This window comes from Anguilla rostrata, chromosome 1 (genome assembly GCF_018555375.3).
Source record: "Anguilla rostrata isolate EN2019 chromosome 1, ASM1855537v3, whole genome shotgun sequence".
Taxonomy (NCBI): Eukaryota; Metazoa; Chordata; class Actinopteri; order Anguilliformes; family Anguillidae; genus Anguilla; species Anguilla rostrata.
The window spans coordinates 82,912,266-82,926,324 of record NC_057933.1 but is presented as its reverse complement, the minus strand read 5'-3'; the positions used below and the strand labels follow the sequence as shown (position 1 = coordinate 82,926,324).

Below are 14,059 nucleotides of genomic sequence, written 5' to 3'. Positions count from 1 at the left end.
TGAGCTCGGACCACGGTCAGGAGCTGGTGTGTCGGGCGAAGAACCCCGCGCTGTCCCAGGCCCTGGAGGCCAGCCTCCGGATGAACGTGTACTGTAAGGGTCGTTCTCCAAAACCCCCCCCACCCCCTCCCCCTCCCCTCTCCTCCCCTCTCCTCCCACCCCCCCTCCCCTCCCCTCGCCCCCGCGTCCCCCCATCCCGCCGCCCCAGCGCTGCTAAACCTTAATCTAGCAGAACCGCGGGTACTGTTACGGGCTCGGCTCATAAAGCCGTCCCCGGCGGATCGAAGATGGGACGGCGGCCGGCCTCGTTCGGGGGGGGGGGGGGGGGGCAGTAAAAGCCGGTAATTTGTTACGCCCTCCTTACGCCGCCCCCGCTAACTGATTGCAGCAATAACAGAGGCCAGGCCATCCTCATTTATTTCGCTGCGCATATTTTATCCGCCCGCAGTAATTTATTCATATTCGGCGTTGTCTTATTGCCGTTCGGGCATCTGTTACTTGGCCTGGTGGACCCGGGCCAGCGTGCCGCGCCTCCCCCGGACTGCCTGGGGCGCGGGGACGAGCCGAGCTCGCTCACGCCACGCACAAGTTAAATGTCCGCAATTTATCGCCGCTGTTTTAACAAATAGAGCGATTTGTCTCGAAGCGGAGCGCGATTCATTTAACCCCCCCCCCTCCCTCGCACCCCCCCACGCCCCCTCCCTCGCTCCCCCCCACGCCCCCCCACCCCCACCCCCTCCCTCGCTCCCCCCCACACCCCCCCACCCCCACCCCCACCCCGCTGCCGGCTCCTCCCTGCGCTCAGTTCCACCATCTTTTATTCGGAGAGCCGTCGCTACGTGGACAGGTAGCCCGGAGCTGCACCTCTCCTTCTTCCTCTATCTCTCCCCCCTTCCTTCTGTCTCTCCCCCTTCCCTCTATCTCTCCCCTTTCCCTCTGTCTCTCCCCCTTCCCTCTGTCTCTCCCCCCTTCCCTCTATAGCCGCGTTTCCACCAAAATTACCCGGAACTTTCAGTCCCAGGAACTACTTTATCAGGAACTAAAAGGTTCCTTCAGCCAATGGTTGTCTGCGTTTCCACCGGGGTCTAAAGTACCGCGAAGATTAGGCAAATTAGCCCACTGACGTTGTCATCGGTCCATCTGTCATATGATTTCTTCTGTGACCCCATACTACCACCGAAGTAGCCTACATTATTTTCTAATAACCGGGACAGCCCGGAGGGGTTTATTCCACATATATACAACGGGTTACCAACAATGACTATATATGGTTACTTTTGTATTTATTGATTTTCATATATCCTCTCAAACACATTCATTAACAGCAGAAAACATGCACACGTTGTAAACAATTTGCTGTTTTATTACTTTCTCGTCGTCAATTCCATATAGGCTAATCGCAAAATGACAAGAATAGAACGAAAACTCGGACTTGCGTGAAAATGTAAATTAGTAGTGGTACAGCCACCGTTTGCTTTCCTTCGAAGTTACTGCTAGCCGAGCAGCGAAGTGTGCCCTCCAGATGCGAACCATGCACCATAAATTAGTCCATAGTCTTCCTGGTCTTTTCATGGAATTGAAAAATGGCAGTAAAATTGAGTAAAATTACAGCAGTCTGAAAAAGCTAAAGGGAAGATTACTAGAATTAACCTGTTATTTTACCCGGATAAAAAGTGCGGAAGGTGATTTCCAGTTTGCTTGTACTGTATCACCAATGTTAATTATGCAGAACTACCGCATACCTCACATAACTGTATCAAACGTTTTGAGTCAATTACAACGGGCTAACAAAAAAAATCCGGAAGAAAATATTCAGCAACCGAATTAATCCGTTTGAATGTTTTGGTAGCCTACGTAATATGCTGTCCCAGCACGAATGCTTAGCATTTTATAAAACGAATACTAAAGCAAGAAAAGAACAGAAGAGCACACGTTATAATTCCAAGACGTTGACAGGCTATAACCAAAAGTAGGCTACTGCGCCGCATAACATACAAGTTTGATTTGAAGTTATTATGAAAATAAATTGGTTTGCCGCTGCATATTTTCAAACATGGCGGGTAATGGCGGAAAATAAATACAACACAAATGCTACGAGTACTCGACCAATCAGAAATGTTCAGCGATGCAAGCTCCACCCAAAAGGTTCCTGTACTTTCGGAAAGTACTACCCCCCGAGCAGGAACGTTTTGGGGGGTAAAAAAAAGCCCCCAGAACTAAATTTAGACCCTAGTTCCTGCGGTGGAAACGCACTGAGTTCCTCAAAAGGTTCCTAGTTCCGGGGTATAGTTCCTGCGGTGGAAACGCGGCTTAACTCTCCTCCCTTCCCTCTGTCGTCTCTCCCCCCTTCCCTCTGTCTCTCCTCCTTCCCTCTGTCGTCTCTCCCCCCTTCCCTCTGTCTCTCCTCCCTTCCCTCTATCTCTCCCCTTCCCTCTATCTCTCCTCCCTTCCCTCTGTCTCTCCTCCCTTCCCTTTATCTCTCCCTGTTCCCTCTGTCTCTCCTCCCTTCCCTCTGTCTCTCCCCCCTTCCCTCTGTCTCTCCTCCCTTCCCTCTATCTCTCCCCCTCTTCCCTCTGTCTCTCCTCCCTTCCCTTTATCTCTCCCCTCTTCCCTCTGTCTCTCCCCTCTTCCCTCTATCTCTCCTCCCTTCCCTCTCTCTCCTCCCCCTTCTCTCTGTCTCTCCTCCCTTCCCTTTATCTCTCCCCTCTTCCCTCTATCTCTCCCCCTTCCCTCTGTCTCTCCTCCCTTCCCTTTATCTCTCCCCTCTTCCCTCTATTTCTCCTCCCTTCCCTTTATCTCTCCCCCTCTTCCCTCTATCGCTCCCCCGTTCCCTCCATCCTCCCCAGTGTGCTGATCTCCCTCCTCCTCCCCTCCCCTCCTCTCCCGTCCCGCAGTCCCACCCCAGGCCCCCGTGATCCAGGGGCTGGACAGCGAGGAGGTGAAGGCCGGGACGGTCCTCAAACTGGTGTGCTCGTCCCACGGAGGGAACCCCCTGGCCACCCTGCACTGGACCAAGGTCAGCGGCCCCACGTTTCCCGCCCGTTTGCTGCCCGGCGCCACGGCAACCGAGGCGGGGGCGGCGGCGATGGCTCCCTCCCTGGCTTTCGAGGGGCTGGGAGCGGGGTGTGGGGGTTATGGGGGGGGGGAGGCGGGGTGCGATGGGGGGGGTTAGCGCTGCACCACAGTGCCCTGTGACGTGTGCCAGGATTATACTCTCTCTTAGCATTTACCATCAAGATTAAAGCCAGGAGCGGATGGGAGAGGAGCTCTAATGCTCAGGGAGAAGATTTAAGGCATTATTTCAGATCACGATAGTGGGGCTTTTTTCCTTCTTCCTTTTTTCTTTCTTTTGCTCTCTTGCTCTCGCCGTCTCTTGCTGCCTCTCTCTCTCTCTCTCTCTTCGCGCTCTCTCTTTCTGTCTCTTACTCTTACTCCCTCTGACGAGCAATTGTGAGGTCTTGATGCCATTAGGTAATTTCTTCTTTGCTGATGTCATCATTCCAATGGCTTCAAAAAAGTTACTTTCAAATTTCTTTCTCTCTTATTTTCTATTTCGCTCCTTCAATCTTTCTCTCACACTGTTCTCCCTCTCTATCTTTCTCTCCCTCTCCCTCCCCCTCCCACACTGTTCTCCCTCTCTATCTTTCTCTCCCTCTCCCTCTCTCTCCCTCTACCACATTGTTCTCCCTCTCTCCCTCTCTCTCCCTCTCCCACATTGTTCTCCCTCTCTATCTTTCTCTCCCTCTCTCTCCCTCTCCCACATTGTTCTCCCTCTCTATCTTTCTCTCCCTCTCTCTCCCTCTCCCACATTGTTCTCCCTCTCTATCTTTTTCTCCCTCTCTCACACTGTTCTCCCCCTCTATCTCTCTCCCTCTCCCTCCCTCTCTCACACTATTCTCCCTCTCCATCATTCTCTCCCTCTCCCTCCCCTTCCCACACTGCCTCTCCCGCTCCCTCTCTCCCTTCCCTCCAGAATAAGGAGGTGCTGTCCAGCAGCTGGGAGGTGGACACCGAGCGGAGGAGGTCCAGCAGCGTGCTGACGGTGGAGGTGACTCCGGAGGACAACCGCGCCCAGTTCTGCTGCGAAAGTGTCAACCAGGTGTCCCGGGAACCCCTGTCCCTCAGCCGCACCCTGCGCGTCCTCTGTGAGTCCCGCCGTCCAATCACAGCGACAGCTGCGAGATCCCTGTCCAATCACAGCAGCAGGTGTGAGATCCCTGTCCAATCACAGCGACAGATGTGAGATCCCTGTCCAATCACAGCAGCAGGTGTGAGATCCCTGTCCAATCACAGTGACAGCTGCGAGATCCCTGTCCAATCACAGCATCAGCATTGAGGTCCCTGTCCAATCACAGGTCAGACATGGGATCCCTGCCCAACAACAGGCTCAGTGATGGAATCCCCATCCAGTCACAGAAACAGCTATGGGATCCCCATCCAATCACATTGCCGGCAATAGAATCTCCATCCAATCACAGCCTCATTGACGGGATCTCCATCCAATCACAGCCTCATTGATGGGATCTCCATCCAATCACAGCCTTGGCCATGCGTGCGGTCCTTATATGTGCCGTCGCTAGGGTTGCCGACTTTCCCTCGCTCATACACGAGGCGCGAAGTCGGCGAAAATCGTTACCCGGGCGATAAAACCGGGATCGGGAAGCTCAGTCACCGGCGTTCTGAACGCGGGACAAATGGCTTCTGCACGGGGCAATTCCAGCCCGAAACGCAGGATGTCAGGGCTAATAATGACCTGTCAGCGCACGCTACTCCGCGCCTGATACAGGCTGAACTCCGGGGCTTCCTCCCTCGCCGAGACCTCGTTTAGCGTAGCCGCCCCGCGCGGCGATAACGATGGCGCGCGGCTAATGAATGATATCTGCGCTTTAATTAACACTACACGGAAATTAATTAAGGCCATATTTTTTCGTCTGCTGAGAAAAAATGGCGGGAACGATTTCAGCGTTAGCATTTTACGGCGCCGCGGAGGCTTTACGCGCTGGCGGCTCGGCGGGGGGGGGTGTGTATGAGCCCGTCTGCGCAGCTGTGTGTGTGTGTGAGCCCGTCTGCGCAGCTGTGTGTGTGTATGAGCCCGTCTGCGCAGCTGTGTGTGTGTATGAGCCCGTCTGCGCAGCTGTGTGTGTGTGTGAGCCTGTCTGCGCAGCTGTGTGTGTGTATGAGCCCGTCTGCGCAGCTGTGTGTGTGTGTGTATGAGCCTGTCTGCGCAGCTGTGTGTGTGTATGAGCCCGTCTGCGCAGCTGTGTGTGTGTATGAGCCCGTCTGCGCAGCTGTGTGTGTGTATGAGCCTGTCTACACACCTGTATGTGTGTGTATGAGCCCGTCTGCGCAGCTGTGTGTGTGTATGAGCCCATCTGCGCAGCTGTGTGTGTGTATGAGCCCGTCTGCGCAGCTGTGTGTGTGTATGAGCCTGTCTACACACCTGTATGTGTGTGTATGAGCCCGTCTGCGCAGCTGTGTGTGTGTATGAGCCTGTCTACACACCTGTATGTGTGTGTATGAGCCCGTCTGCGCAGCTGCATGCGCAGTCTGCGGTTGCTCAGCTGTGTTTGCGCTGTGTCTGCGTTCCCCGCAGTCGAGCCCTCCGTGCTGAGGGTTCTGGGCTCCCCGGCGGCCGTGGACGGGAAGGAGGTGAATCTCTGCTGCTACACCTCCTCCAGCAACCCGCCTGTGCAGATACGCTGGTGGCTGGGCTTCAGAGAACTCAACAGCACTGCGTGGACCGTCACCGAGGTGCGTGTGTGTGTGTGTGTGTGAGTGTGTGTGAGTGTGTGTGTGTGTGTGTATGTGAGAGTGAGAGTGTGTGTGTGTGTCTGTGTGAGCGTGTGTGTGAGTGCGTGTGTCTGTGTGTGTGAGTGCGTGTGTCTGTGTGTGTGTGTGTGTCTGTGTGAGCGTGTGTGTGAGTGTGTGTTTGTCTGTGTGTGTGTGTGTGTTTGTCTCTGTGTGTGTGTATTAGATAATTTGTTTGAGTGTATGAGAAATAGTATGTGTATGTATGTGTGAAAGAAAATGTATATTACAGAACATGTGTGTGCGCACAGGGGTTATTTCAATAAAGACAGTAAAAGTATATATATTGTGACACTTTAGCTATCACTGTTACCCTGCTTGTCGTGCGCTGAAAAGCAGATGAAGAGATAATGTGTATTTTGAGGCAGTTCACGTTAAGTGAGATACAAAGCAAATTAAAGTGTTAGTGACAGCACATCAAGTGGATATGTTCAGCTCGTTTCCAGATGTACTGCTTTTTTATTGTGAATTACAATGGGGAGAGCTCTCAGTGTGTGTTTGCAGTGTTGTCTCACGTTTAAATATGCACTTATGTGTAGGAAGTACACAGAAATACTGTGTTGTCCATTATGGCCTATACGTTCTTGCCAAGTTGTTCACCAGATGTGCAAAGTTGTTTAATTCTGAAAGGACTCTTTTTTTGTAAGATAATTTAAGCTTGATTTATGAAACAATTGATTATTATTTTTATTTATTTATTTTTTAAAGCCTGTCATTAATGCTGATGTGTAATATTTTGTTGTCATGTGACCTGTTTCCAGAGCGACAACGGCGGCATGGCAACCATGTCGAATCTGACCCATACGGTGTCCCAGGAGGAGAATGGCCTGCCCCTCATCTGTGAAGCCTTCAACAAGGGGACCCAGTTCTCCAAAATACACTCCTCCACCCTGCAGGTTTTCTGTGAGCCCTCGTTCCTGACGTCCCTCAGATCTCTCTTCTCCTCCCTCCATCGCTCCTTTTCCTCTGCTCATTCGTGTCTTCCCCATCTCCCTCCCTCCCTCCCTCCCTCTCTCACACCCTCTGATCCGTCTGTCCAACCTTCCCAGTCCTCACCTGACCACCTCCAAGCCCGTTCCTACGCTATCTCTCTCTCATCCCTTCATCCCTCGTTCCCCATCCTCCCCTTCCACCTGTCTTTCATTCCTTTATTTCTCCCTCCCTACCTCCCAGCCTATCATACACCGCACCGTTCCTCCGGTTCCTCTCTTCCCCCCCATCCCTTTCTCTCCTGCACACCTTCATCCCTCTCTCTCCCCGTCCCTCCGCCCCCGCCTTTCTCTCTCCTCCAGGCCAGATCCATCCGTCTCTCTCTCTCTCTTTCTCTCTCTCCCCGGCGACCCCTCCCCTGGTATTGAAGCCCAGGTTCTTTTGCGGCTGAGTTATTGTCTTGTTTGTGCCGCAGTGTGTGCAGTGTTTGGCCTCTCTGACTGCTCGCTACCTGCCTGCATACGTGGCTGTGCCCGCCCCCCCCCCCCCTGCTCCTGCTGCAAGTCTGACTGCATTGGGTTATTACGCCCAGGCCTCCTGCCCAACTCAACTCCCTTTTCTCTGCACCCCCCCCCCCCTTCCCCCCCCCCCAGACCCCCACAGAAGGTGTGGCTGGACGCCCCCCCCGCAGGGGTCCAGTTGCGTTCTGGAACCACGGTTCGGCTGGTGTGCTACTCCACCGGTGGTAACCCCCCCGGGAGACTCACCTGGTTCAAGGTCAGCAGGTCGTCAGTGAGGGTTCAGTAACGATGAAGAACGCAGCGGGCACCAGTCCCAGAGAGAGGCGTTCCTTCTGCGTTTATGTGTGTGTGCTTACCTGCATGTGTCTGTGTGTACGTGTGTGCTTACCTGCATGTGTCTGTGTGTATGTGTGCGCTTACCTGCATGTGTCTGTGTGTATGTGTGTGCTTACCTGCATGTGTCTGTGTGTATGTGTGTGCTTACCTGCATGTGTCTGTGTGTATGTGTGCGCTTACCATGTGTCTGTGTATGTGTGCTACGCTGTGTGTGGTATGTGTGTGCTTACCTGCATGTGTCTGTGTGTATGTGTGTGCTTACCTGCATGTGTCTGTGTGTATGTGTGTGCTTACCTGCATGTGTCTGTGTGTGCTTACCTGCATGTGTCTGTGTGTGCTTACCTGCATGTGTCTGTGTGTGCTTACCTGCATGTGTCTGTGTGTATGTGTGTGCTTACCTGCATGTGTCTGTGTGTATGTGTGTGCTTACCTGCATGTGTCTGTGTGTATGTGTGTGCTTACCTGCATGGTCTGTGTGTATGTGTGTGCTTACCTGCATGTGGTCTGCTGTGTTGTGTGATGTGTGCTTACCTGCATGTGTCTGTGTGTGTGTGCTTACCTGCATGTGTCTGTGTGTATGTGTGTGCTACCTGCATGTGTCTGTGTGTGCTTACCTGCATGTGTCTGTGTGTATGTGTGTGCTGACCTGCATGTGTCTGTGTGTGCTTACCTGCATGTGTCTGTGTGTATGTGTGTGCTTACCTGCATGTGTCTGTGTGTATGTGTGTGCTTACCTGCATGTGTCTGTGTGTATGTGTGTGCTTACCTGCATGTGTCTGTGTGTATGTGTGTGCTTACCTGCATGTGTCTGTGTGTATGTGTGTGCTTACCTGCATGTGTCTGTGTGTGCTTACCTGCATGTGTCTGTGTGTATGTGTGTGCTTACCTGCATGTGTCTGTGTGTATGTGTGTGCTTACCTGCATGGTCTGTGTGTGCTTACGCATGTTGTGTTGTGTGTGCTTACCTGCTTTTGTCTGTGTGTGCTTACCTGCATGTGTCTGTCGTTGTGTGCTTACCTGCATGTGTGCTCTGGTGTTGTGTGTGCTTACCTGCATGTGTCTGTGTGTATGTGTGTGCTTACCTGCATGTGTCTGTGTGTGCTTACCTGCATGTGTATGTGTGTGCTTACCTGCATGTGTCTGTGTGTATGTGTGTGCTTACCTGCATGTGTCTGTGTGTGCTTACCTGCATGTGTATGTGTGTGCTTACCTGCATGTGTCTGTGTGTATGTGTGTGCTTACCTGCATGCGTCTGTGTGTGCTTACCTGCATGTGTCTGTGTGTGCTTACCTGCATGTGTCTGTGTGTGCTTACCTGCATGTGTCTGTGTGTGCTTACCTGCATGTGTCTGTGTGTGCTTACCTGCATGTGTCTGTGTGTGCTTACCTGCATGTGTCTGTGTGTATGTGTGTGCTTACCTGCATGCATCTGTGTGTATGTGTGTGCTTACCTGCATGTGTCTGTGTGTATGTGTGTGCTTACCTGCATGTGTCTGTGTGTATGTGTGTGCTTACCTGCATGCATCTGTGTGTATGTGTGTGCTTACCTGCATGTGTCTGTGTGTATGTGTGTGCTTACCTGCATGTGTCTGTGTGTTTGTGTGTGCTTACCTGCATGTATCTGTGTGTATGTGTGTGCTTACCTGCATGTGTCTTTGGTGCGCTTGCAGGTGTGCTTGTGTTTGTGTGTGTGTGTGTGCGTGCGTGTGTATGAGCGTGCATGTGTATGGGCGTGCATGTATGTGTGTGTGTGTGTATGAGCGTGCGTGTGTGTGGGTATGTGTGTGTGTGTGTGTATGAGCGTGTGTGTGTGTGTGTGTGTATGAGCGTGTGTGTGTGTGTGTGTGTGTGTGTGTGCTGTGCGTAGTGTGTGTGTGTGTTTGTGCTGTGCGTAGTGTGTGTGTGTGTGTGTGTGTGTGTGTGTGTGGGTGAGTGCTTATGCTCAGTTTAAGGGGAGTGTTTGTGTGCTGTGCGTAGTGTGTGTGTGCGTGTGTGTGTATGAGCGTGCGTGTGTGTGCTGTGCGTAGCGTGTGTGTGTGTGTGTTTGTATGAGCGTGCGTAGCGTGTGTGTGTGTGTGTGTGTGTGTGTGTGTGTGTGGTGTGTGTGTGTGTGTGCGTAGCGTGTGTGTGTGTGTGTGTGTGTGTGTGTATGAGCGTGTGTATGAGCTTGTGTGTGTGTGTGTGTATGTATGTGTGCGTAGGTGTGTGTGTGTGTGCGTAGCTGTGTGTGTGTGTGTGTGTGTGTGTGTGTGTGTGTGCTGTGCGTAGCGTGTATGAGTGTGTGTGTGTGTGTGTGTGCTGTGCGTAGCGTGTGTGTGTGCGTGTGTGTGTGTGTGTGTGCTGTGCGTAGCGTGTGTGTGTGTGTATGTGCGTAGCGTGCCGGCGTCTCAGTGCAGTGCAGGTGTCTGTTTCCCGCGCGGTCGGCGCTCCTGTATTAAACATGCGCTGCTTTGCCTGAGCGCGCGTGATGCTGCATACGTTAGCGCCGCTGCCTCCGCACCGCGCCGCTCTCCCGCTCTCCCGCTCTCCCGCTCTCCATGAGGCTGCACTACATCAGCGCCGCTCCTGCTCCTCCACTCTACCGTCTGCCAGAGGGGAGCGCCGCTCCTGCTCCTCCACTCTACCGTCTGCCAGAGGGGAGCGCCGCTCCTGCTCCTCCACTCTACCGTCTGCCAGAGGGGAGCGCCGCTCCTGCTCCTCCACTCTACCGTCTGCCAGAGGGGAGCGCCGCTCCTGCTCCTCCACTCTACCGTCTGCCAGAGGGAGCGCCGCTCCTGCTCCTCCACTCTACCGTCTGCCAGAGGGGAGCGCCGCTCCTGCTCCTCCACTCTACCGTCTGCCAGAGGGGAGCGCCGCTCCTGCTCCTCCACTCTACCGTCTGCCAGAGGGGAGCGGCTTGTCAGAGTGGATCTGTGTTTGCGTGTGTGTGAGTGTGTGTGTGTGTGTGTGCGCGCATGCACTTGTGTGTGTCTTTGCATGTGTGTTTGTGTGTATGATTGCTTGCATTAGTATGGTGTGTGTGTGGGTGTGTCTGCCTGTGTGTGCATGTGTGTGTGTGTGTGTGAATGGGTGTGCCTGTGTGTGCGTGTGTGTGTGTATGCATATGTGTGTGTGTGGGTGTGTATGTATGAGTACCTGTGTGTGTTTGTGCAGTGCCTGTGTGTTGCTGCTTCAGTGTATGTGTACACACGCTGTGTTGTGTCTGTTACATGTGCTAACTCTCCTGTCATATCTGTCGTCATGCCTGTCCCCTCACCTTAAACTGCTGTACAACCTCATCCTTACTATCCCTGTACACACCTCATCGCTCTACACACTCATCGTTACTCTTGTACACACCTCATCCCTGCTAATCATCCCTGCACTCATCCCTGTACACACACTCATCCCTGTACACACACATCCCTCTACACACACTCATCCCTCTACACACACTCATCCCTCTACACACATCATCCCTGCACACACTCATCCCTGTACACACACTCATCCCTCTACACACTCATCCCTGTACACACTACTCATCCCTCTACACACTCATCCCTGTACACACGCTCATCCCTCTACACACTCATCCCTCTACACACTCATCCCTGCACACACTCATCCCTCTACACACTCATCCCTGCACACACTCATCCCTCTACACACTCATCCCTGCACACACTCATCCTCACATCTCCTACACACTCATCCCTGACACACTCATCCCTTACACACTCATCCCTGACACACTCATCCCTGACACACTCATCCTCACACCTCATCCCTGTACACACCTCATCCCACACCATCCTACACACTCATCCCTGCACACACTCATCCCTCTACACACTCATCCCTGCACACACTCATCCCTGTACACACGCTCATCCCTGCACACACTCATCCCTGCACACACTCATCCCTGCACACACTCATCCCTCTACACACACTCATCCCTGTACACACGCTCATCCCTCTACACATGCTCATCCCTCTACACACTCATCCCTGTACACACTCATCCCTGTGCACACGTTCGTCTCCCCCCCACAGGGCAAATCCGTCTGTGACAACCAGAAGCTCGTCACGTCGCAGAAGGGCGTCACTCGGGACCTGGTGCTCGTCCTCCAGCCCAGCGACAACATGGCCACTTACCGCTGCGAGGCCACCAACCAGGCCAAGAAGGTGCTGTCTGCCGAGACCGTGCTGCACGTCCAATGTGAGTCAAAGCAAGCAGGGAGTTTCTGGAAAATGAAACCCAGTGGTGATTGTGACATCAGCGTTAGAATGTTCAGTTAAGTTAACATTCTAATCACATATTCATTGTCTTACACCTCAAAAAGGGTTAGTATGGTGGCTTGAGAGAGCCTTCCTGGTCGCAAAGGCAGGGTGTAACGACATATTTACAAGTTTCTGGATGCACTGTCTTCCTCATAAGAGCTGTCTTAAACTCTGTGTGCTCCACCCAGCCAACCAAGTACGTTTCCCGGGTTTTCGCACGCATGTTGACCTCTCTGCAGTGCAGAAAATGTTTTTGAAGGGGCTCTTATTAGCTATTCATATTTAAATGACGATAAACTAGGCACTGTTGATTCTTATTCTTAGATGCCCTTGTGTGTGAGGCAATATCATTGAATGAAATGTATGGATCAGTAGATAATGGCATTATATCTACTGGATAATGCAGACGTTAAGGCACATGTCAACAGTGGTTAAATTAACATCGCTGGAGCATCGACTTCCCATCCCTTCGGATTAAAAGGGTCTCATCCTGGGTTAACACAGATATGGAGAGATATTTGGACAGCGAATTATTTGCGGAGTCAGCCTCTTTTAAGGTGCGGTATTGGATTTATAATGCAGGTAGCCTGGAGGGAGATGCGGTCTGTATATTTAAGAGCAGTGGAGGACTCTGTGAGAGTTGCAAAGTCACAAGCCATTAGGGGAGAAGGGGCCCAAATGTCTCCTGATGCCAGTGCCGGGGATGCCAGTGTCCCGGGTCTGTCCACACTGATCTGACCCGGGTCAGGACCGGGTCAGCTTACGGGCTGAAGCCGGTAAACTTGCCAGTTATCACCGCTTCCATTACTCCTGCAATTACATTTTCAGGCGCATTTATTTATTTATTTATTTATTTATTTATTTTATTTCACCATGATTTTGTCTCATCTGGTGCTTAGCTTCCCGTTCATAGATTTTAGTTAAATTAGATCGTTTTGGACCGCTATCGCTTTTCTGCGTTTTTGTAGATTACAGTACTTTTTTCCATTAAATATATAAATGACAGGTTTTTATTTGATGTGATTTTGCCTCGTACTGACTTCACATCCTTTTGTTCCTAGTTAATTCTGAATTAATTCAGGCTATCATTCTTCCCAATTTGGAATCGGCGATTGTGCCTCTGCTCTGCTTAGTTCCACTGCTGTGCCCCCCGCGGCTACATTTGCAGCCAAAGCGTGCTCAGTCCCCCGATGCGCTAGCCCACGTTTTCGTTTTTTTTTTTTTGTTTTGTTTTTTACACCTCACACTCCACACGGTACAAGTGAGATTACTAGCACTGATGTGGAGGGAGAAACACTGCCTATCTCTCACCGTTGACAGCTGTTGACGGTTTGACTGGGAGGAACTAATGTAGCGGTAACCCTGGGAAACCCAGCCAACTTCAATCCACCCTACTGCGGGAAGAACGAGGCCGGCAGTCTCGTAGTCGCAGTCAGGTGGTGATGTACGGTAGCCGTGGATGAGTCTTGCCCTATCCCGCATTCTGTTTGTGTCTCTATTCTCTTTTTATTTTTATTTTTTTTTTTACTGTTGCCATTAGCTTCATATTCTAATATCAGTTCCAATCAGTTTTTTTTTCATCTCCCGTCTTAAGTTAGCGTTATCTTCCAGCTACGCTTCCCTTATCTTCCGCATCGCGCTATTTTGCATTATTTTCCACACAATTCCACTGTCGGGGGCGCTGTAGAAAATTAAATTTTGTGGATCGGTGGGACGATAGCGGTCTCGGAATCACCCGAGGCTGTTTTGTGTGCCCAGTCCCAGCGATCGGCGTGAAGATCGTGACCAATCAGGAGCAGACGCGGATCGGCGACAACCTTACCTTGGAGTGCACCTCCGGGAGCAGCAACCCCCAAACCAACCTCACCTGGACCCTGGGAGCGGAGAAGTGCGGGGGGGGGGGGGGGGGGGGAGTGGTTATGGAAGCTGACTTCTTTACATTTCAGTGTTGCTAGTTTGAAGCCTGAATGTGACGTACCTAAACAAAAAGCACCGAATATAAAATAAATCACCAATGAAAATTAAATGACAGTGTGCAAGAGAGATGAAAGAGGAAGAGATATCTGTCAACAATAAGCATCAAAGTAACCTTCAGTTAAAGCTATAACAATTAACAATAAATGTGTTTGTAAAGTTCATTTAATACAAAGACTTGCAGCCCAAAGTGCTTCGCTGTGGGAATTACATTTAAATTGGATA

At 51.8% G+C, this 14,059-nt stretch overlaps 1 protein-coding gene across 1 annotated transcript in view; it reads left to right on the top strand.

Moving 5' to 3' along the window:
* Positions 1-14,059, top strand: part of nphs1 (NPHS1 adhesion molecule, nephrin) — a 52,081-nt gene that overhangs the window by 21,338 nt on the left and 16,684 nt on the right. The window contains exons 7-14 of the mRNA XM_064306189.1: positions 1-93; positions 2,895-3,016; positions 3,974-4,145; positions 5,594-5,751; positions 6,570-6,721; positions 7,392-7,515; positions 11,633-11,798; positions 13,619-13,748. The exon at positions 1-93 is cut by the window's left edge and continues 11 nt beyond it. Of these exons, the coding sequence (XP_064162259.1) occupies positions 1-93; positions 2,895-3,016; positions 3,974-4,145; positions 5,594-5,751; positions 6,570-6,721; positions 7,392-7,515; positions 11,633-11,798; positions 13,619-13,748 (1,117 nt within the window). The remainder of the gene's footprint in view (positions 94-2,894; positions 3,017-3,973; positions 4,146-5,593; positions 5,752-6,569; positions 6,722-7,391; positions 7,516-11,632; positions 11,799-13,618; positions 13,749-14,059) is intronic.